The sequence below is a fragment of the Haplochromis burtoni genome, unplaced genomic scaffold (assembly GCF_018398535.1).
Source record: "Haplochromis burtoni strain Fernald_Lab_line unplaced genomic scaffold, NCSU_Asbu1 Contig_166, whole genome shotgun sequence".
Taxonomy (NCBI): domain Eukaryota; kingdom Metazoa; phylum Chordata; class Actinopteri; order Cichliformes; family Cichlidae; genus Haplochromis; species Haplochromis burtoni.
In genome coordinates, this window is record NW_024582527.1 from 237,156 (window position 1) to 257,887 (window position 20,732).

At 40.2% G+C, this 20,732-nt stretch overlaps 1 protein-coding gene across 3 annotated transcripts; it reads right to left on the bottom strand.

The window, feature by feature from the left end:
- Positions 1 to 79: 79 nt before the first annotated feature.
- On the bottom strand, positions 80 to 16,365 carry golga3 (golgin A3). 3 transcript variants are annotated; one of them, XM_014337113.2, is made up of 24 exons: positions 16,188 to 16,365; positions 14,950 to 15,230; positions 13,499 to 13,765; positions 11,409 to 11,521; positions 10,262 to 10,980; positions 9,919 to 10,027; positions 9,469 to 9,775; positions 9,176 to 9,378; positions 8,931 to 9,068; positions 8,566 to 8,727; positions 8,089 to 8,457; positions 7,783 to 7,860; positions 6,252 to 6,515; positions 6,059 to 6,153; positions 5,612 to 5,828; positions 4,915 to 5,058; positions 4,049 to 4,246; positions 3,817 to 3,933; positions 3,407 to 3,546; positions 3,147 to 3,279; positions 2,737 to 2,859; positions 2,461 to 2,625; positions 1,893 to 2,059; positions 80 to 1,749 (listed from the first exon to the last, which is right to left on the bottom strand). In XM_014337113.2, the coding sequence occupies exons 2-24, from the start codon at positions 15,116 to 15,118 to the stop codon at positions 1,560 to 1,562; spliced, it is 4,587 nt and encodes a 1,528-aa protein (XP_014192599.1). In that variant the 5' UTR covers positions 15,119 to 15,230; positions 16,188 to 16,365; the 3' UTR covers positions 80 to 1,559. The 3 variants fall into 3 exon arrangements, with proteins under 3 accessions (XP_014192599.1, XP_005933394.1, XP_042081222.1); XM_005933332.3 differs by having other exon boundaries at positions 13,625 to 13,765; positions 16,188 to 16,364; XM_042225288.1 differs by lacking the exon at positions 13,499 to 13,765.
- Positions 16,366 to 20,732: the final 4,367 nt, after the last annotated feature.

Below are 20,732 nucleotides of genomic sequence, written 5' to 3' on the forward strand. Positions count from 1 at the left end.
TATATATATATAATATATATATATATATATATACATATACATATATATATAAGACAATAGAGAACACGGTCCAAAAACATATGGGAACACAGTATATCAACATGTTTAATGTTTTGTGTTATTTGCTTCATCTCAATAAGCATTCTCCAAGCATCGTCCCTTTGGAAATTCATCAGCATAACATGGTATTTGCCTAAGCATTTAGTGTGGGAATGAGCATCAGCACAGCAGCTGCAGCACAACTGCATGCAGAAAGCTACTGTATCATCCAACAACCACTCTATACTGAAATGTTAGTGCAGCTGCAGCAGAATTATTATTGTTATCCAATTTATGGTTTGCATTAGATTCCATTTTTCTTTACACTATCAATTAAGATGAATAAACAATCGTACAAAAAAGGACATGTACATAATATATTAACCTCTGGAAACAACAATTAACTTATCCCATTACCCATGAAACAGAAAAAAAGTGATTCAGGGGTATTCATTTTTTTGTAAATACAAACTTAATGTATTAACTGTAACAGAAACTGAACACATCTGATTGCACTTACTGTTATTAGAAGTTTTTTTTTGTTGTTTCATCTTACAACTTTACCCCTCGGTCAGTCCAGTTTTGATCAAGTGTGCAATGTCAGTTGATGTAATCCACATATTTTACAATAAACTGTAAGCAGTCACACATATATACAATATAACAAGTGACATCTTGCACACAACCTCAGCAGAAATATATTCACCCAAACAAATTAGTCCTTTATACCATATTAAAGATTGCTTAAGGCTTTTTTTTGCGTACAAATTACTGCCGTCCATGCTAGACAAACTGATATTAATGTTGTTGTTTTTTTGTTGTTTTTTAGAGTTTAAGAACCCAGGGTGACACAGCAAACATATTAAACACTGCATCTTAACATGAGGCAATACAAAATAACCGACTACAACTGTGCGTGAATTTTTAAAGTTGATGAACAGGAGTGATAAAGTTTTAACACAGGCTGCCTGTTTAACCATGTCAGTTTTTTCATAGACGAACGACTTCACTCATAGACAGGCACACATAAATGGAAGAACATGTGGTAGCCAGCCTTTAGGCGGCCTCGTGGTTTGTTTCTGTCGCTGAAAACACTTCTTTAAATGAAGCCAGTCATCATTAAGCAGCATGAATGCCACTGATCTAACATTACGTGGATAGTAGCCAATTTTTGTGAGGAAAAATGCTAAATTAACAAGGAGACGGAAAAAAAAAATTATGGCCTGAAAGATTTGTATAGACGGGGAAAAGAAGCATGGAACAAAAAGTTGTAATCTCTCAACTCTAAATAAATAAATGTGACAAAGGTGTAACACAAATAAAACAACCATCAAATAAAGAAGAAAGAATAAAGCTATGGTATGTAAAGTATTACTCTGCGAATGCACCTCTGTGCCGATGGGAGAAATGCCAAATGTTGGCAGCAATTGTTAAAAGAGGAAGGGTGTAAGGGGCTAAAAAGTGCCTTGGTGGATAAAACTCCACTCTCCCTCTATTGGCCTGAGAAAAAAGTTCTTTAGTTATGATTGCTGCTGTTCCCCATGGTTGTTATTTTCCACCTCCATGTTGTTTAGCTCTGTTGAGTTGGAGATGTTGTTTTGAAGCCTCAGTTGATCCAGTCCTTCCTCTGCGTTTGTCCATGAGCTCATTGACTCATGTACTGTTACTGTGTGTTCCTCCATCTGCCTTTGGAGGCTGTCCATCTCCTCCCTGAAAGGGAAAAAAACAACAGAAAAAAAACTGTTACATCAGTTCTGGCGTTTGAATAACTGCCCAGCACTACAAAAAAAAAGTTTCATGTCGGTTTGCTGATAACGTTTAACCAAATCATTCACACAGAAAAAAGATCTTACTTGAGCTGTCGTAGACAGTTGTGGAGATTGTTGAGTGGCTCCTTGTTGACAGAAGTTGAAGGCTTCAGCAACTCATCCAGTAGGGAGGCAGGGACTGGGCAGTCTGGGATCTTAACTGGCGTTACTGGGGTGGATGGGTTCCCGTCACTTTTCAGTTCCATGCGCTGCTGCTCCAACAACAACAACAACAACACATTATTTTTATATGGCATTGTACTTGCAGTACTGACCTTTACATCTCTGTAAAAGACAGAATGCCTTCATTACTCATACTGTAGAAAGTAATGGGCACACCCAGCTAAATGACAACATATTAGCCATTGCTAGTTGCACCCATATGAAATATTAACATACGTTTTATTTGCTTCGGTTTTAATCTTTTTAACAACAACCTCTCATGACGAGACTCTCGCAGAGGGAGAAACCATAATAATCACATTCAGCAGTTAATACTTTACTGTACATTATTTAGTGGACTCCTGAAGTTTAAATGATGCCACAGCTAGGAACTAAGAAAGCACTAAAAACGTCATATAACAACCGTTCACGGCATGAAAAGTTGCCTCACCTTCCTTAGACGACTCTGTTTGAAGTCCTGTTTGAGTTGCTGGTTTTGAAGCAGGACTGTCTTCATGCTGTTTCTCAGCTCACCCACTTTGGCCTGCAGCATAAACTTGTCCTTCCTAGTGCTGCTCAGCTCCTCCTGTACCGACTCCAGCTCCACTTTAATATTCTGAGTCAGACATTTTATTTTACCAGTAAATGGCTTGAGAGAGGCATAAATGACAGAAACATGGAAACATGAGACACTGTGCCTATACTGTATAATCGGGTCAAAGCTTGCCTGCAGAGCTGTCTGTAGGTTGTCGAGCTCCCTGTGGTGGCACTGCTCCATCATCTCCACCTGCTGTTTCTGAGCTTCAATCTCCCTCTGCCTCTGCTCCACCTCCCACTTCAAATCTTCAACCTGAACCAGCAGCCAGTGTTAGACGTCAGTGTTATTGAGAGGTGATCTCCAACAGTAAATTGGAAGGAGACTAAAACAGGTTTTAATGAACTGCAACACTGAAATGTTTACAGGAAATAAGGACTACATAACCCCAAGTGTTGTATCCGAATCAATTCAGCTAATCAGTATCAAATATTACAACATTCACACAACAAAAATAATTTTTTTTACCAAACTGACTTCTGTTGGTTAGAATACAAATGTAGCCCAACTAACAGGTAAAGTAACCCAAAATGAGTACTTGCCTCTTGGTTAGTGAGCGGCTGCTTTGCCAGTTCATCGTCCAGTTGTTTCCGGAGGATCTGGAGCTGGGAGTGAGCCTCAGCCAGCTCCTCTTGGAACCTGGCAACCTCCTGAGCGTGCTGCTCATCCTGAGCCCTGCAGAGTTTGTTAAGCAGCTTATAAAATCGTCAATTACTATAGGTTATGTAACACAGTATTAGATTAGAAATCATTAAAATTTTCCTGAAGTCACAGTATTCTTTAATCAGGCAAATGCACGCACTGTAGTTTGTGGGCTTCTTTCTGCAGAGCTTTAACCAGGTCCTCTTTGGACTGCAAGTCCTTCTTGATCTCTGACAGCTCCAGCATGGCTGCCCTGTAGTGCCGTCTATTGTGGGCTGCCTCAGCCTTTGCTGCTGCCACCTAAAGGAAACATTGCATAAAACAATATGGGAACTCCAAAGACCACGCTACTCCCAATTTGGTGTCAAAAAGGAAAATGTACTGAGCTAGGCATGTGACAGTTTATCAGTTTGATTTATAGATTGTAAGCAGGTTCTTGCTGTGTCTTGTGTCAAAACAAAAGGTATTTAACTCCCAAAATACTTTAATATGAGTTATTTTGAGGTTGTACTTCAGCTTAAAGAAGAAGGAAATCATAATTTAGCCTAATATGCAGCACAGAAGTCTTACCTGTTCTTTCAGGTCCATGACTTTGGTCTTCTCTTTTTCCAAGGCCAGCTGTAGACTTTGTACCATCTGCTTCATCTGCTGGTCCTCCTCCTCTTTACGCTTCAGAACAGCTTGAACCTGAAACCCCACTTTTCTAGTTTAGTCTACAGGTAATATGATACTTTGTGTCACCGGGATAATAAAAACAAAACCCACATCTATATTATTAGATGCAATCCTTTTTTTTTCTTACCTGCAAATTGAGCTGGACAAGATCCGCCTCCCTCTTTGCTAAGGCCGACTCCAGAATGTTGGCATGCTCCCGCAGTGCATTGTGGGACTGAGCTAATCCGGCCAGTTTTCCTTTTTCGTGTTCCAGCTCAAGTGCCAATTTCTTGTTGGCATCTTCTAACTTTCGGATCCGCTTCTTGAAGCAGCGCGATTCTTGAAGCTGTGGAAGTAATACATGTCATTGATACAAAAAACTAAACAACAAACAAAACAAAACCTATGAACTGAATCATTTCAGAAGTGCAAATAAACTGCTCATACAGTTGTATTATTGATGAAAAAGTTCATGAAATTATTTTTTTTTTCATGAACCAACTAAGCTCTGGGACACCTAACCTATCAGTCTATTATCAGTGATTGCATTCTGGTATTCATACGTAAGCCCGTTTTACAATAATCTTCCTTAAGTCTTCATTATATGATTCCCACATCAACAAAAGCCACAGTGTTAGCAAAAAAATTGACAGAACATGAAGTGACAATGTCTTAATGCATTTTATACTTTAAGATTGCTGTTCTTGAAATCTTAACATACGTATATTTTATTTATTCTTTTGTATATTAATCATGTTTGTCACAAGTAGATTGGACAGCAGGAGAGTGTCGAAGACTTTTTTTCTGTTTTGTATTGTTGCCTTTTGGTTGGTTCTCCAAAGCGTACGATCTTTTAGTGAAATGCCCATCTCAAGATTCTGGGGAGACGCGTTGATAGCTGGAAGATGCCATGAGATTAACAGAGAAAAGCATGTCTGAAAGGGGCTAAAAAGAGGTTTGAACTGAGGAAAAAAAAGTATATGAGCTATAAGATGAAAGATTAACAAAGTTTACCTCATCTTCAAGCTCCAGAACCTTCTCCTGGTATTCTTCCAGCTCTGTGGATGTTAGGGTGATCACTTCTTGAAGTTCCTTCTCTAGCATAGCTTTGCTGTTGGTAACAGCCTGCAGTTCAGCCTGTAGAGTCTCAATCTTCTTCTGTATGACAAATAAATAAATGTTTGAGTTAGCCAACAGCTACAGTTATATTCACGATGCAGGGGCATACAACCTTCTGACAAGAAATGGTAACAAATGACAAGAATACGGGTCAATCCATATAAAAAAATCTGTCAAAATAAAATAAAAACCTCACGCATTCAGAATCAGATGATATTTTTAACACTAACTTTAGCAAATGTAATGAAGCTGTAGAGAGGGCTGTTACAACATGGTTGCAATGCATAAACCTGGCGTTACCGAGGTTAATGCACATTTGAGAGTTGAGTAGTGCACAAAGGGACTAGAGAGAAAGACAGATGACTCATACTTTAACATGATCCCTACCACCTATGTAAGCGCTGTCCATCATAAACGAGGTGTACAGACAGTAACACATGTCTGTAGGAGTTAATGCACCCATTTTATTTATTGTGATACAAACTAAATAAATAAGAGCAGGTATAGCTTTCTAACAGTGATACTTCTTCTAATGCTTGAAACTCTTTAAATAGATGTTGCAGCTTGAAGCTTTAAAAGAAGTGCTCATTACCTGCAAGGCCTGGCTGTTCCCTTCATCTGATACCTGGGCCTTCAATTTAGCCAGCTCCGCCTCAGCCGTCTCCTTGTCAGTCAGAGCCTCTTGGAGCCTCCTGCTCAGGATGCCCACGGCGTTCTCGTAGGCCTTGTGTTTGGCCTTCATCTCCTTCTGAGCGCTGGTCAAATCTGTTCCCAGCTTCTTCACACGCACCTTCTGTTCAGTGATGGCTCTATTTCAAAGAACATATGAGTGAAAAAAATAAATAAAAATGTATTTTACTTCCTGATATAACAAACACAGAATTTCTGAGGAGGATTAAAAAAAAAAAAAATCACACATACAAACTTTTATTTCTATGAGGCGTTTAGGCATTACCCCTTATTTCTATTTCTAAATACCAAATGACTACAAAGAGGGGCATCATGGGCCAAATCATCACTGTGGGACCACGTGACTCACTTCTTGGCTTCAGCCTCCATTTGCTCCACCTGTTTCCTTAGACCTTCATTCTCCTGTGTCACTGCTGCTAGCTGGCTCTGATCAAACTGTAGAGACTGCATTGGGGGGGGAAAAAAAACACCCAAGGTTAATATAATCTTTTCTTTATTATATAATACTGTAATGCCATGAGCAAATATCAGACAAACAGTACCTGAATCTGGGTATCGAGCTGATCCCTTTCATTCTGAATGGTTTGCAGATGGGCCTCCATGTTACTCATCTGCTCCTGCACTCTCACCACTTCCTTTTGCAGCCGGGTCTGCTCCAGCTCTGCCTTCTGCTTCTCCCCCTGAGCAGCCAGTAGCTCCTGCTTCAGATCCTTCACCTCCATCAATAGACGCTTTTTGGTGGACTTGAGCTCACTGATCAGCTGGTCTTTGGAGCTGGCATCCCTGCGGTATGCTTCCACCATCACCTGTGAGGTAAATGGCATTTTTAACCCCAGTAAAAGGTTTAAAGTGGAACAAAATACTTATGAGGCATTTGCTCCTTTGGAGATGTGCAAGTAGTCTCACTCATATTTGCCTTGACTGACACAGCAGGGAAAAAACAAGAACTGACAGCACTGCAGGAGACAGGGCTGCATCATCTCCAGGGTTTGAGAGAGATTTAATTCACTGATGCCGTCTATTCATAGAGGAGTGGATAAGCTTTATTTTTGCAGGCCAAACATGAACACAGTCCACCAATGAAAATGGCTATAGTGAACCATTGTAAAACCTATAAAATGGCAAATATAATTCTAACCTTTTAATGAGAGGACACAAGTCTGTTGTGCCATTTATGAATTAGCAAGAAAAAAATGAAAATGAAAAATCTCTCTAAGACTGAACTTGCTGATTTTTTTTTTTAAAGTGCTACTAAATGCACATTGCTTTTTAACAAATTGACAACAAATACCATATTTGCTTACTTTTATCCTGTATATGTTTAAAATTAGGGATGTGCACGACTAGTCGACTAATAGTCGCTGCTGTCAGTAGTCGGTAACGGACTTACCAGTCATTTAATCTAATTGTTAAAATTTTAATTGATACCCAATGCTGGTAAATTCTTGTGTCCTAAATGTTGTTGAGAAACGCCATAAATCCGTTAATCAGATCGTTTGGTTAACACTATTATTGCTGGTTCTTTAAGGAGACAGAATGAGATCGTGGATACAAATGGCGGAAATTAGCTTTCTCCGAAGGGTGGATGGGCTCATCCTTAGCAATAGGGTACGGAGTTCAGTCATTCAGGATTAGTTTATTGATAATAGAGACATTTTCACAAAAACGTACTTGGTTGTCATGTGTTGCTCAAAACAGTTCAATTACTATTTGATGGACCAAGATGTTAATGCATGCATATAAAGAGGGCCTACAATAACTCAAATCTTGAAAGGCACACAATGCAGTGCATGAGTCTGTCATTCTGTCAACTAACTCCACCCTTTTCATGACAGTCTGTCAATGCAAAATAAAGCAGCCTTGGACAATGCTCAATCCAGTGAGGCGTGTCAGCACCGCTCTCCTCCAGAGAATGTGTCTGCCATCTGGCTCTACAATACATACTCCCACGACAGCCACAGCCTTAGCCAGCTGGGAGTCACTCTGACAAGTGGCTTATAAATGTACATGAAGTCTTTCTGAGTTGCTGCAGGCAGCATATAATGTCATGTAAAAGCTATGAAGGCGTCTTACCTTTTGTTGCATGAACTGCTCCTTAAATTTCTGAGCTTGCTTCTTCAGGGAATTATTTTCTTGTTGTAAAGTTTCAATCTGTAACATAATACAATTGTTTCATTACTCACTATAAGTTGTATCAATGCTACTTGAGTTTTGTTTAAATTAATATTAACTACACTGAAGAGAAGGGGGTAAATCCTCATTCTTCAGGCACAAAAACAAGCCTTTTTGACCTATTGCGAACATTTCCAAACCGCAAAAAACATTTTAGGTAAATGTAAAATGAATTAACTCTACCTCAACACATCTTCTGTCTCATACCTGATTGGCTTTGACTTGGACTTCCTGTCGTAGTTGATCCAAGACATCTGAGGCCACCAGAACATCCTCGCCAAGCCTCTCAGCACTCTCATCAAGTTGGCTCTTGTCTGCTCGGGCTGCCTGCAGTGCTACCTCAAGGACAATCTTCTCGTTCTGGAGGTACTGGATGTTGTCATCCTTGGCAGTGCTTTCTGTCTGCAGCTCAGCCAGCTGGGCCTCCAGCTCCTGGTATCGGGCCTCTAGCTGGTTGATGGACTGCTCTTTGGTGTGCAAGTTCTCCTGAGTGGTTGTCAGCTGGCGCATCAGCTCCAGATGTTCCTTCTGAAGTGTCTGCAGCTGTGCATCCTTCTGGGAAAGGGTCAGCTTTACCTAAGACAGAACATTAAGAGCAGAGTTTACAAATGAAGAATTACGTCTAAGAATTTTATTGCATATGCAGGGTGACAAATAAGTCACGGTTACATTTGGCATGACTACCTGCTCTAGTTCTCTTTCCAGGGTGCTGGCTGTGTTGGCAAGCTTTATTAACCGTTCTCGCTCTTCTTCATACTCGTCCAGCTTGTGCTGCAGGTCATCTTCCACCATGCTCTTTGCATCCTGGATCTGCTTGTAAGCAGCTTCTTGGGTCAGCATGTCGGCCTACATTACAGAGAGTAAAAGCACTTTAAACAATGTTCAAATATAGTCGAGATACACAAACTGTTAAAAGTACATTTTACTGCAATTCCTGTGATTTTTTTTTTAAATATTTTGATTGGTTTTATTTAATTCCCTTGGCTAAATAACAAAGTTAACGTGTAGTTTGTTTTGACTTTAGATTTAAACCTGAAGCTGGAAAATACCTCAATGCTCTGTAGCTGTACAGCGATGCGTTCTTTTTCTTTGATGGAGCGGTGCTGGGTCTCAGTGAGTTGATGTGACAGTGTCACATTTTCCAGCTTCAGATGCTCCAGAACACCAATCTGAGTCATCTGTCCAGCCTATAAAAAAAACAAACAGAACCAGACATGTCAATAGTTATGTCTCCTGCATGACAACTAATGCCAAGCCGTGACATTAAAGCCAACTGCACGGGCATTAAACTTACCTGCATGTTGGCCATTTCACTTTGCAGACGCACTCTTGCCTCCTGGGCCAGAGCTAGCTGCTGCTGGTACCACTGTCTGACCTGCTGAAGTGAATCGATCTCGGCCTGGGAGGTCTTCAGTCGGCTCTGTAGGGTACTGCGCTCCAGCTGCACCTGTTGAAGCTGACTCTGAAGACCACCCATCTGCTGACGCAACTCCTGAACTGCAAAAGCGCAGGATCAAAACATAAAATTGAAAAATATGAGGTGGAGGTGAGTATATACACTCAGCCATTTGAGTCTCCATCACTCACCTGTATTGTCCCTTGAGGTTACAGCGTTTTGCATCTCCTCCACCTTCCCCATCAGCCTGTTGTACTGGTCTTCAGCAACCTTTAGATCATTGCTTAGAGAAGCCAGACTGGCATTCTTGTTCTCTAGACTGCTCTGGAGCTCTACCATAGCCTTCTCTAGCTGGCTACAGCTTTGCCGTAGTGTGCCAACCTCTGTAGTGAGGGCACTCTGCTTCTCCTTGCTGACTTGAGCCTCCTCCATTTTAGCCTGCAGCTGTGCATTCACTGTTGCAAGCTGGGCCTGAAGCTCTGTCTTCTCCTTGAGAGCCTAGAAAACAGGGCAGGTGGTTATAGCATGTAGCCCGATTATTTTCAGTGTGTACTTGTATAATATTGGTCGCCCACAAGGTTATATTAGGAACTGAAGACCAAAAAAATAAAAAATAAAATATTACTGATGGTTTGCATTACCTGATTGGCCTCAGATGACAAGGATTCCAGCTGGCCCTCAAGCCTCATTTTCTCTTTCAACACTTGGAGCACTTCATCATGACCCATCACAGAACTCTCCAAAGAAACACTAAAACAAATGTAAACAACCTCAGTGAATACGATCAAACAAATGAGTTGCGAGGTTCAACAAAAGATTATACATATCAATCTTTTTCCAAAATGAAAATTTTCAGGTTCCCTCATATACTCAGTCTGTGAAAATACACAGTAACCACAACTGCACTAATATTTTACCAACCTCACTACTCAAATAATAAATTCAAACATTTATTGATTTGCCTTTCTTGTAAGAAATCGTCACCTGCTGGAGAAGCTGTCCCTGCGGCTACGAGGCTCTGCTGTCCCTTCTCTTTCCTGCTCCAGCTCCAGGAAGTGTTGCTCTTCAGTGGCTGCTTGCAGAACCTCCTGAAGGGAAGGGAACTGACCCATGGCCTCAGGGGCGATCTCGCGTCCATCGACTGTGTATGGCCCCTGCTGCCTCTCCACTGCTGCAGAGAGCATACCGTAGGTTCCCCTGGTAGACACGCTGCTGTAGGAAGAGCTGTCACTGTCGTTGCCATCATTCCCGGGCCTTACCCCTGATTCACTGCCATCAATTTCTGACACACTGTCCCGGACATGGAGGGGAGCACCGGACTGTGCCTCTGTCTCAGAAGTACCGCACTCTGACGTCACACTGATCTCAGACAGAGTGGACACAGAGCTAATAGTGGAGTTGACAGAGCTTATGTCTGCTGCCTTTATGCCTCCTCCTCCACCACCACCACCACCATCATTCTCAGGAGACTTGTAATCAGCCAAGGAGTGGATCTTGTTAGGGCGAGGTGACCTGGACTTCTTTTCTTTGGGAGGAGGAATTCCAAGGCTACCAAGTTTGGGACCACGTGGGACACTGGTCCTGAGGAAGGAATACTCCTTGGTCATGGCAACAGTACTAGCCCGGGGTAATGCCTCAGGATGTAGCATAAGTTCTGGATCCAGGGTACTGAACGGTCTGCTCTTGGTGGTGGTACGATGAGACTAAAAAACAGGAGAGAATCAGAGGTTGTATTTGAAACAAAAAGAAAAAAATGACATCTATTCTTTAATTGGTAAAATGAGTGTCCAGCAAAAATAACCGAATAAATGTGTAAATATTTATATTCACATCAAGTAAAAGAACTTAGAATAAGTCCAGTAATTACTGTACAATTACTCATCTCAGTCACAAACATAGCCAAAAAGTTAAACTAATTTCACAGGAAAAGGCAGGAAAAAGTAAATCAGCAGAAACAAGTGACACTGTACTGGTGCACCACTCTACCTCTCCTAAGATTACGTTCAAGGACTGCTTCTCTGACATTATCATGTAAATATGGTGATATAACTTTGCTCCTTCACCATGGTGCCAATGTTTCTGTGTATAATTTTTGCCAGAAAAACATCATTTTCCCTTTGCATTCACCCACCCTCTCCTTCTGTCTCTGCACTCTGTACTGTTTTAGTTGCTCCTCCAGGCGCCGGCGAGCCTCTAGGCGAATCTTCTCCTCATTCTCCATCTCCAGTGATGGTTTCTGGTTGGCTGAAAGGATGAAGGGCAAGGAATGTTAAAACAAAGAGAAAAATGCTACCGCTTAACATATACTATCCAACTACAGCAAAGCAGATTATTTAAACAGGCTGTTATGTCACGAATGCAAACGCTGGAATTTGGCATGGTGGTGAGTGAAGCTGCTTGAAGCCTGGTTCTCAAATGACAATGGTAAACAAATTATTCAAATTTTAGTTATTCTAATACTTGGCCATGGGCAGTAAGTCAAGGTTTGCCACTTGACTTAAGGATTAATGGCCTTTTTAGAGCAGGTGTTACATAACTGTTGCGTGTTACACCCATAAAATTAAAGGCGTCCTATAGGATAGAGCAGGGGTCAGCAACCTTTCACACTCAAGGAGCCATTTGGAGCCGGTTTCCACGCAAACGAAAACACCGGGAGCCGCAAATATTTTTTGACATCTAAAATGAAGATAACACTGTATATATTGTTTTTTACCTTTATGCGAACAACTAAGGTGTGCTGCTTTTGAAATCCATGAAGTGCTACAGAGAAAATTACATTTTATTTATGTTATTAACACATTTTGAACTCTTAAAGAAATATAACAAAAGGAAAGCTGAACTAAAATGATCCAGCAAACAAAAACTGTTGTGAGCCGCCCCCCTTATATCGCCTTTGGGCTTTTGGAGCCTTGATCTGACTTTTAAAAAATAAAAGAACTATGCTGCTAAAAAAATTTAAAAATAGATGTTTGCAAAATTCTGCCTGAATATGTATTTTACCTGGTTAATGTGTGTGGCAAGGCGTGGTCTGTAGGGGAGGCGGACGCACCTGAGCAGCACCCGCAATCACGCCTCGCCGCCTTAACGTCTGTGCTCTCTATGCTGTTGTGTTGGTGTGTGTCGGGCTGTGAGCTGAAAAGCTACAGCCGGCTGTGTGCGTACAGCAACCGTGTGTGAAAAGTGGTCAATAAAGAGATGCGTGTTCATGCAAACATCGTCGGGTCTGCCGTGGTATGTTTACAATGGGACTTCTGCTCATGAACCTCTGCGCACAGCGTCTGCAAATCGGGGCTGTACGAAGTCACATTCATCTTCACGCAGGACTGTAAGCTGTCGTCTGTGAGGCGTGAGCGTGTTTGTTTGTAACATAGTTCACAGTGGAGCTGCTGACATAATGTGGATCCGAAGATCCATAATTGGCCTACCTGGGGTTGAAAGTCTCGGCAAATGCAGGCGTTTCGGCGGGTGTGACGCTTATTTTGAGCGATGAAAAAAATAATAAAATATAATTGTATTTTTATATTTCAATATCACAACAATCTTCCAATTTAGAACTACACGTTAAAAAGAACTAACATAAATAAATTACACTTCAACTAAATACTTCTAATTTATTTTCCCAAACCACGCGGAGCCGCAGTATAAGCACTAAGGAGCCGCAGGTTGCCGACCCCTGGTATAGAGGTACGCAGCTATAATACTGCAATAGATGTACACTGAATTAGAGCTGTGTATTCACCAACAATTAAGAGATACTTCATGTGGGTTTTTCCTGTGGAGTTATTTTGATTCTCTGTAGGAGTTATAATGTGCAGGCAAACAAAATCAGTTATTGCCATGCTTAAAAATATAAGCTTTCATAACTGTGAATCAGGCAATGGTGCCAATTTTTAAAAATGCCATGTAAAAGATAATGTATCAGAGCGATTAGTAGCAAAACAAAGCCGTGAATTCAAATAGTGTCTTGAAGAAGAAAAAAAAAGCACCCACACAAAATTTGAGTTAAACAAAAGACTGCTATGGGAGTTGCTGGGAGGAGGTAAAGTCAAACAGCTAAATGAAATCCTCACTGAATCCTTCAGTCCAGATAACACACAGACAGGGGAGTTAAAGCAAACACTTGTACATGAGCCAACGACCAAAACACTCCACATCAAAACGGGAGGTTAGAATAGAAAGGGTTATAGAGGGGGCATTCACTGCACATAAATTTATGCTTACACAGTTCAGTCTCCTGCATAGGCATACTGAGTCTGAGTGACTGCAATGCATCACTCTTGTGAACCGTGACCTCAGCACTAGCCCCCTCAGACTTCTCTAGCATCATGGGTGGATAAGCAGCCACACCTGGGGAGGGCTCGCGGTTCTGCGAGTTGACAGGGGAGCTGGTGCTCTGGGGAGGAGCTGTCAGAGGCAGGGTGTCCCCTGCAGTATCAAAGCCCTCTGCCAGTCCATTTCCATTTGGCATCACATCTGAATTGACAGGACCTGAAAGAGGAAGGGGGGAAAGCCCTCAGGAATCCAACAATTAGTCATGAGAAATTCTTGTGAACTAGTTTGAGTGGATGTGATTCTTTTGGCAAACTGGCTAGACAACTTTGTCAAGCAACAATAGCTTACATGCACAAGGCAACGACAAACACTCATGTAACACTATTGTTACTGAAGCATCCCTCCTAGCTGCATCTACTCTTATAGGAGCAAAACTGGGATTCAGCTTGCAACACAAACACATCTAAAGGGACTGGAAATTATTTTCTTTGTTACCCACAGACTACAGACAAAACGTTCCATTTTCTGTCAGCGGTGGAAGTGGTTTGTTCATTTTACATGACAGACATTTTCTATGTCCTCTTGTCACTGGTTGAAGTAGTTATGGAGAAAACGGGATTCATTTTCAGCAATAGAATGCGGGAACGTCTGCCAAGCAGCCGTCATTCAAAACTGAAGAAATCATCCCAGAAATGTCCCGCTGAGAGGAGTTTATTTGCGGTAAAATCGTAATATCTTGTTAGAATTTTTTTTTTTAATGATGTTGTTTGTTGCTAATGTAATTATGGATATTTAAATGTACAGAAAATAAATGAGATATTCAAATGCTTTTTCCAAATATAATTACAAAAAATATTTCTGTACACTTTTCAGTAAAACGCATTTATATTTCAATGAAATGAACTACCCGTAATTACAAGTGGAGCCTAAAGGCCACTTTAAAGAACTATGCACTGAAATAATTTAACACATCAAAAGCACACTGATCAACAAATCAGCTATTTTGGAGGCTTTTGTATTTCTGGGTAACGCACTGTGTGAGAAAATCTTCCTGCTACTTTTTCCAGTTTGTCTCATGTGTATCCTCAAACTCGTACACTTACATACGTTACAATTAGATCATTCTGTACACATTTTTTCTGTCAAAAACCCCAAACTGAAACACTGTAAACAGATGATGAAAAATTTGAATTTAGCTCAGCTATATAATATGCTTGTTCAAAGGCCTGTGCAACATGGAGCTGCAGATGGCCTAGAGAGGCTCGTCATAACCACCAACACAGGTCATGCATGGCAAAATAGTGTTAGATAAAAGAGACACCATTACACTTCAGAACTTGAACTGGATACCTCGCAATCTAGGAATGAGTGATCCTTTCCAGAAAAGCATGCTTACTCACCGTTATGAATATCCCCCTTTGCATCCTTTGGGTTTTCCAGCCCTTTTTTAAATGTCGTTTCACGCTCCACAGCATGGGCTTGAGCCTCTTTGGATTTTATAACATGGTCCTCTTGATAAGTATTGGCCTCCATCTGGGCTGCCACTGACTGCTCAGTATCCACTTCCATTAAGAGAAGCAACAGTCACAGCACTGCTGATGCACTTCTTGAAAGGGGCATCTCACTACGCCATCTTCTTAGGAGGCAGATTAGCTGAGAGCATGTCAGTCTACAGGAGCACCTCCAAGCACATACAAGAAAAAAAAATATGTAACAACTTTTAGCTCCAGTATTGAGATTGCGACACATGAGAAAGATCAACATGCAACACAGAAGAAGCCGTAGCGACTCACCAGGGATCTGTTTTACCCACTAATAAGGTTACGTAACAACAGTCTGCTTTTATAAGCTATAATTAAATACTAACAAACTACTTTGGTAAGTGGATTTTTCAGGTTTAATATAACTTAACTCTGCAATAATTTATGTGTACTTTAAAAACAAATGCAACAAAGGTTTCCCCGGCTTATCGCCTATTTGTCAGCCACGCACCACTGAAGTAAATCTGTGAGGGCATGTGTACAACCTACCCTACCAGAGATACGCCTTATTAAGCACAGTTGATATTTACATGTAAGCCTTTCCGAAGATTAAAAAACAGTGACAGCAGTACTCTGCAAAGCCTTTCCGCGTGACATGTTATATTATTATCGTATCCTACTATAAATGGTAACCTTTGACTCATAGGGTGTGCTGCAAAGACTGGTGCAGCCGCTGGACGCACAGCGGCTACAACTGCTGCTAGTAGCTAGGGTGCTAGCATCTACTCAGACTCAGACTCGGAGTCGGCATCTCGGGGAAAAAAGTAAGACAGTTGATGGCAAACGTTACTGTAAAGCCCCTATATTTCCAGCGACTAGGCTGAATAATTTCACTTCATATAAAACTGGCAATGACAAGAAAGACGCACTAAACTTTAGGTGGGTAGCACTAGCTACTGAAGCTAACGTGAGTGCTAATTAGCCACGGGACCTGTCAAGCTAAGAATTGCTACAACCTGGAATCGCCTTCACGCCTTCATAGGACCATTTTCTGAAAGTCATTCGCCGAAACACCTGGCTTCACCTTCGTTACAAACCCTAGTATAAATTATAAAATATATCACAGATAAATGCTACAAAATACAACAAATACTCACCTTCTTGCGAGCTTCGCCTTTTACTACGTGGCTGTTTAGTTTCGGTCCCTTTTCTGTCCGACTAGAAACACTGGGCTCAAACAATACATTATTTGAAACAACTAACTAAGCTTGTCGGGTCACTGACTGATTGTCTATGTGTACTCTCAAATGTTTAAATTTAAATAGAAAAACATATATTATAAATCCGCGCAATATCTGAAGATGTATATAGCAATAATACATGTATTACACGACCCATAATAAGGAACGGACAGCCGCTCCGGTGACTCTCTCGGATGTGGTACAATGCTTCACTCTTGTGGTCAAATACTGCGCCCTGCTTTCCAGCTGTGCTGTCAGCCTGCAGCTGTGGCAACCACCAAAAGTACCGTCACAAGCAGCTTGTGCCACTTACCAAGACGGTGCACGGACATGCATTAATATACACACGATTAAATCACGCCACTACTTAACGTAATTAGATTAGATTAGATTCCACATCTAGGATTTGAGCTACGTTTTTATTTAAAGGTAAAGCACTTTCACTGGTACAGCACTGTTCAAGAGTCTCAAGGTATTCCTCCTGTCTTTAAAAACTCTGTTTTAAAAATTTAAAACAAACTTGAAAGTCAGTATTAGAAATCACGACATTTATTTTTCAACACAGCCTGAACTTTCTTAGACAAGCTTTCTTGTCATTTCTTTGAATAGTCTTCAGGCATAGTTCTCTCTATGGCTTTGTGCATGTGGTGGAGGAAGCAGTCTTAGTGATGTGGATGTACACAATTTTGTGTGCGTGTGTGTGTGTCTAATAGGCTGCAAGAGCTTCATAAATGTCTAAGATGCTGTACCTATAAATGTCTCTTTTTTGGTTGGTTGGTTGGTTTTTAATTCTGACAAACAGGAGAGAACTGTCCTCCTCATGAGTCTCAGCTACATTTGCTATATTAAAAATACAAATATGTATGCCTGTACTGTTTTGTGCAAGTAGAAAAAGGCTTCAAGGGCTATATATTTTTAACTTTATTCAGGTATTGGTGTTATTTTTTTTGGTCTAATTTATTTAACTGAGTCATCAAAAAATGTCAAAGATAACACAGTTTGACAAGGATAAAATAGTAATTTTGCACCAGCAAGTAGATTCCCAAAGAACTATTAGTTAAAAACTTAGCACATCTTGACATGGTGTGCAGTCTGTCCTAGAGGGCAAACGAAGGAAAACATCAAGCAAAAAATATGACACTGGATGTGAGAAATGCATCTGTGCCACAGGCCCTTCAGTCGATTCCTCTACTGTTCACTGAAGCCTCTTCAGAAGTGGTCTCAGAGGAAGGATGGCTTAAGCCAATCTTAAGGAACAAAACATCCATTTGTAAAAAATAAATAAATAAATAAATAAAAATAAAATAGGGGAAATCTCTGTCATGCTTTAGGACTGCATTTCAGCCAATGGTGTTGGGGACTTTGTCAAAATTGATGGAATTTATTTTTTTTGACATGACAGTGAGCCGAAACACACTGTTAGTGCAGTAAAAACCCGGATTAAAAGACATAATGGAAAGCTACACTTCATAAATGAAACGCAGACCTCAACATGGTTGAAGCAGTGTGATTACAGACTGTTGGAAGACAGATCTGTGTGGAAAACACACATGAATTGGCATTTTTAAAAGGAATTAAAAACTTTTACTGCAACAAAATCTGAATTGAATTTGGAGGTGAACTGTTCACAAAATGTCTTTCACAAAAAGACTTAATGAAACCCCTCCACAAATGTGATGAAAACAGTTATTTGATGATTTTCCATGTAAAATTATTATTAACATGAATGGAAGTTAATAGACTTTCAAGAAGAGCTGTAGAATGCAATAATAATAATAATAATAATTAAAGCACTGGTTTGAAAAAATTATTGTTCTTTGTTGAGAGTATTTGTCAAAACCTGTTAAATTTTACATGAAAATTGCTGAACAAGTCATGTGTATAAAGGCAGTATGTGAAGCTTGTAGTTTATGTAGGTTTAGCTACTTGTTTTTTTTTTTACACTTAGTAGATGTGTACAGTGATGTGTTCAAAATAAATAAAGACACTGTTGGAAAAAAAGAAAATTGCTGAACAAAGATGAGAATTGGTCCAAATGAGTAAATACCAAAGATCGTGCACTTTGGACGGGTACAGAGGTGAACACACTGGAGGGACGTACTACGAACCGAGATTAATGGTTGAGCTTAAAGTCAGCTTTTTTTATTGTCTGCAAGATGGCTTTTATTTATAGTGTGCTAGGTCTACACAAGTGTCATATAGATTCTCTATTATTCTCTATTCTCAGACAATTTCTTAAGCCATACTTTACTAAAACTCCTGGAGAAAGCCCAGCTGTAAACCTAAAGCAGCCCAAACAGTCCACGACGTTGCCATGCGTTCTTATTATTATATTTTAATAGTTAGTCCTAATGCTGTCAATGCCAATGGAATGCAACATAAAGTGATTTCGCTGACCTTATATGTTAAGACAATTACACTATAACATGCAATTTTTACTATGTAGTATTTAATTGAATGATTATTTATTTATTTATTTATTTATTGTATTTTGTGTTTGGACAGTAATTGATTTGATGTAAATGCCTCTTGAACAGGGTATACTTTATATTCCCGTGCCCTCAAGTCATCAGGATTATTGACTGGGCCAGAGAGGAGTCTCCGTACAGCTCCATGGATGAGGATGAGTTTTGAGCCGGGGCAGTCTCTACCTGCAACCTCAGGCCTCAGCTCCTCAAACATAAAGAATGCTGCACAGTCAAGTTATGGCTGACCAGCTTCAAGCACCACGCTCTTCTGCCACCAGGAGGAGCCTCCTGAGCTTCCTTGCACAGAGAAAGCTGTCACCATGTCCTGTTTCCATGCAGGTGGGTATCGGACGTTCCTCACACACATGCCGATGTGACCTTCTCTTTGCCTCTATGTTCAGGGAAAATGGCAGTGCAGAAGGATGTATCCAGACAATACAAAAATGTTTCAAGCTCAAAGAACAAAAATATTTATCAGATTACATGTTTTTAGTTCTTTTCATATTCAGAAATGTTTTACTCTGTATGAATGTGTGACATAAAATTGATCAACATTTGACATGTACCAAAATATAATTGGTTGTACTAGAATGACTGTTTGTGAATTTTTTTGCATTTTTTTCCAAGTTAAATTTACTCAGAAAAACTTTTCTTTTAATGTAATTATTTGCCATTTTTTTCACTTCACTGTTATGTTTTTATGGTAAATGAGTGGGAAAAATTATTTAATCCATTTAAAATGTAATCCTCTTCACAAGGTGTAAGAGTGTCAATACTTTCTATAGTAATTTGTTTTTTTTAAACTGTTTTTGTGACTTTACTTGTCTAATATTGAGTTAAATATCAATAGTCTTTATCCACTGTCAATTTTCTCAACAATCAGGAGATGTACTGAGAAGGGGTCAGTCGATACAGTTTTCAAATGATAACTGAGTAGAACAGTGCACATTTTATTTTAGTCTTTTCATAGAAAACAGCATATATGGAACATCGTGATATGACATCAGACATCAAGTATTTGTTTTCCTGATTTGAATTTGGGAACGTTAGTTGTGGTAAAATACTTCCAATATGTCTTTTGGTCTTTGCTACGTACACACAGGTTCTGTGATGCATGCAAGTTTTTCTTCTTTGGATCGCAAATTCTCCTGCCCACACTGGGGATGTGTCTCAAAAGAGCTTTTTGTCTGAAAACAAACAAAAGAACCAACGCAGTAAGATGACTTGTCTGTCAGCTCAACAGTGAAACAAAACTGTAAGAGTGTGGTGAGCTGAAGGGTCAGGTGATAAGTTTGGCATTATATTTCTGCAGTCATCAAGGAAATCAAGAATATTGAATTAAACAAGAATTAGAATACATTTGGTGATGATTGGCTGCAGTCACAAACCAGTCATCTAAAACCTGTGTTTGCATCATTGTCCTGTTTGGGCCAGACTTTACCTGTCAGACAGATGTCCTCACATTAGACCCTTGAATACTTTGGTATATAGAGGACTTTATGGTTTACTCACTGAATATGAAGTGGCCACATCCTGTGAGTGACAAAACAAGCCCAAATCATCACCCCTCCACCACTGTGCTCAGAGTTGGTATGAAGTTTTTGTGTTGGTATGCTGTGTTTGGTTTTCTCCACACGCAGCATTATGACCAAACATCTTCACTTTGGTCTTGTCTGTCCAAACGTAATTGTTCCAGAAGTCTTGTGATTTGTTCAGATGCAACTTTGCAAATGTAAAACGTGGTACTGTGCTATCTTGATGCATGCTCACTCGTCCATGTAAAGTCGATTCTGTTCATTTGGATGTTGTGTTTTCAGTGGCTGAAATGTTCCCTCGCTCATCCAAGTGAATTCTTCACCCTCAGCTAACTGCAAGCTGACACCACAATTTGCATATTAATGATCTTAAAACTAACCCCCTGGCCCATTGTTAGTCAGCGTTGCTAGATTCAGTCATTATGCAAATGTAATGCTTATAAGGTTGGGAAAACCTG

What these genes read in the sequence shown, in the direction of transcription:
- golga3 (XM_014337113.2), bottom strand. Translation starts at nt 15,118, where the DNA reads ATGGAAGTGGATACTGAGCAGTCAGTGGCAGCCCAGATGGAGGCCAAT. An exon ending in TATGCAGGAGACTGAACTGT is followed by an intron (nt 11,522 to 13,498) that starts GTAAGCATAAAT and finishes TCATCCTTTCAG; the next exon opens with CCAACCAGAAACCATCACTG. An exon ending in TACAGCTACAGAGCATTGAG is followed by an intron (nt 8,728 to 8,930) that starts GTATTTTCCAGC and finishes TCTGTAATGTAG; the next exon opens with GCCGACATGCTGACCCAAGA.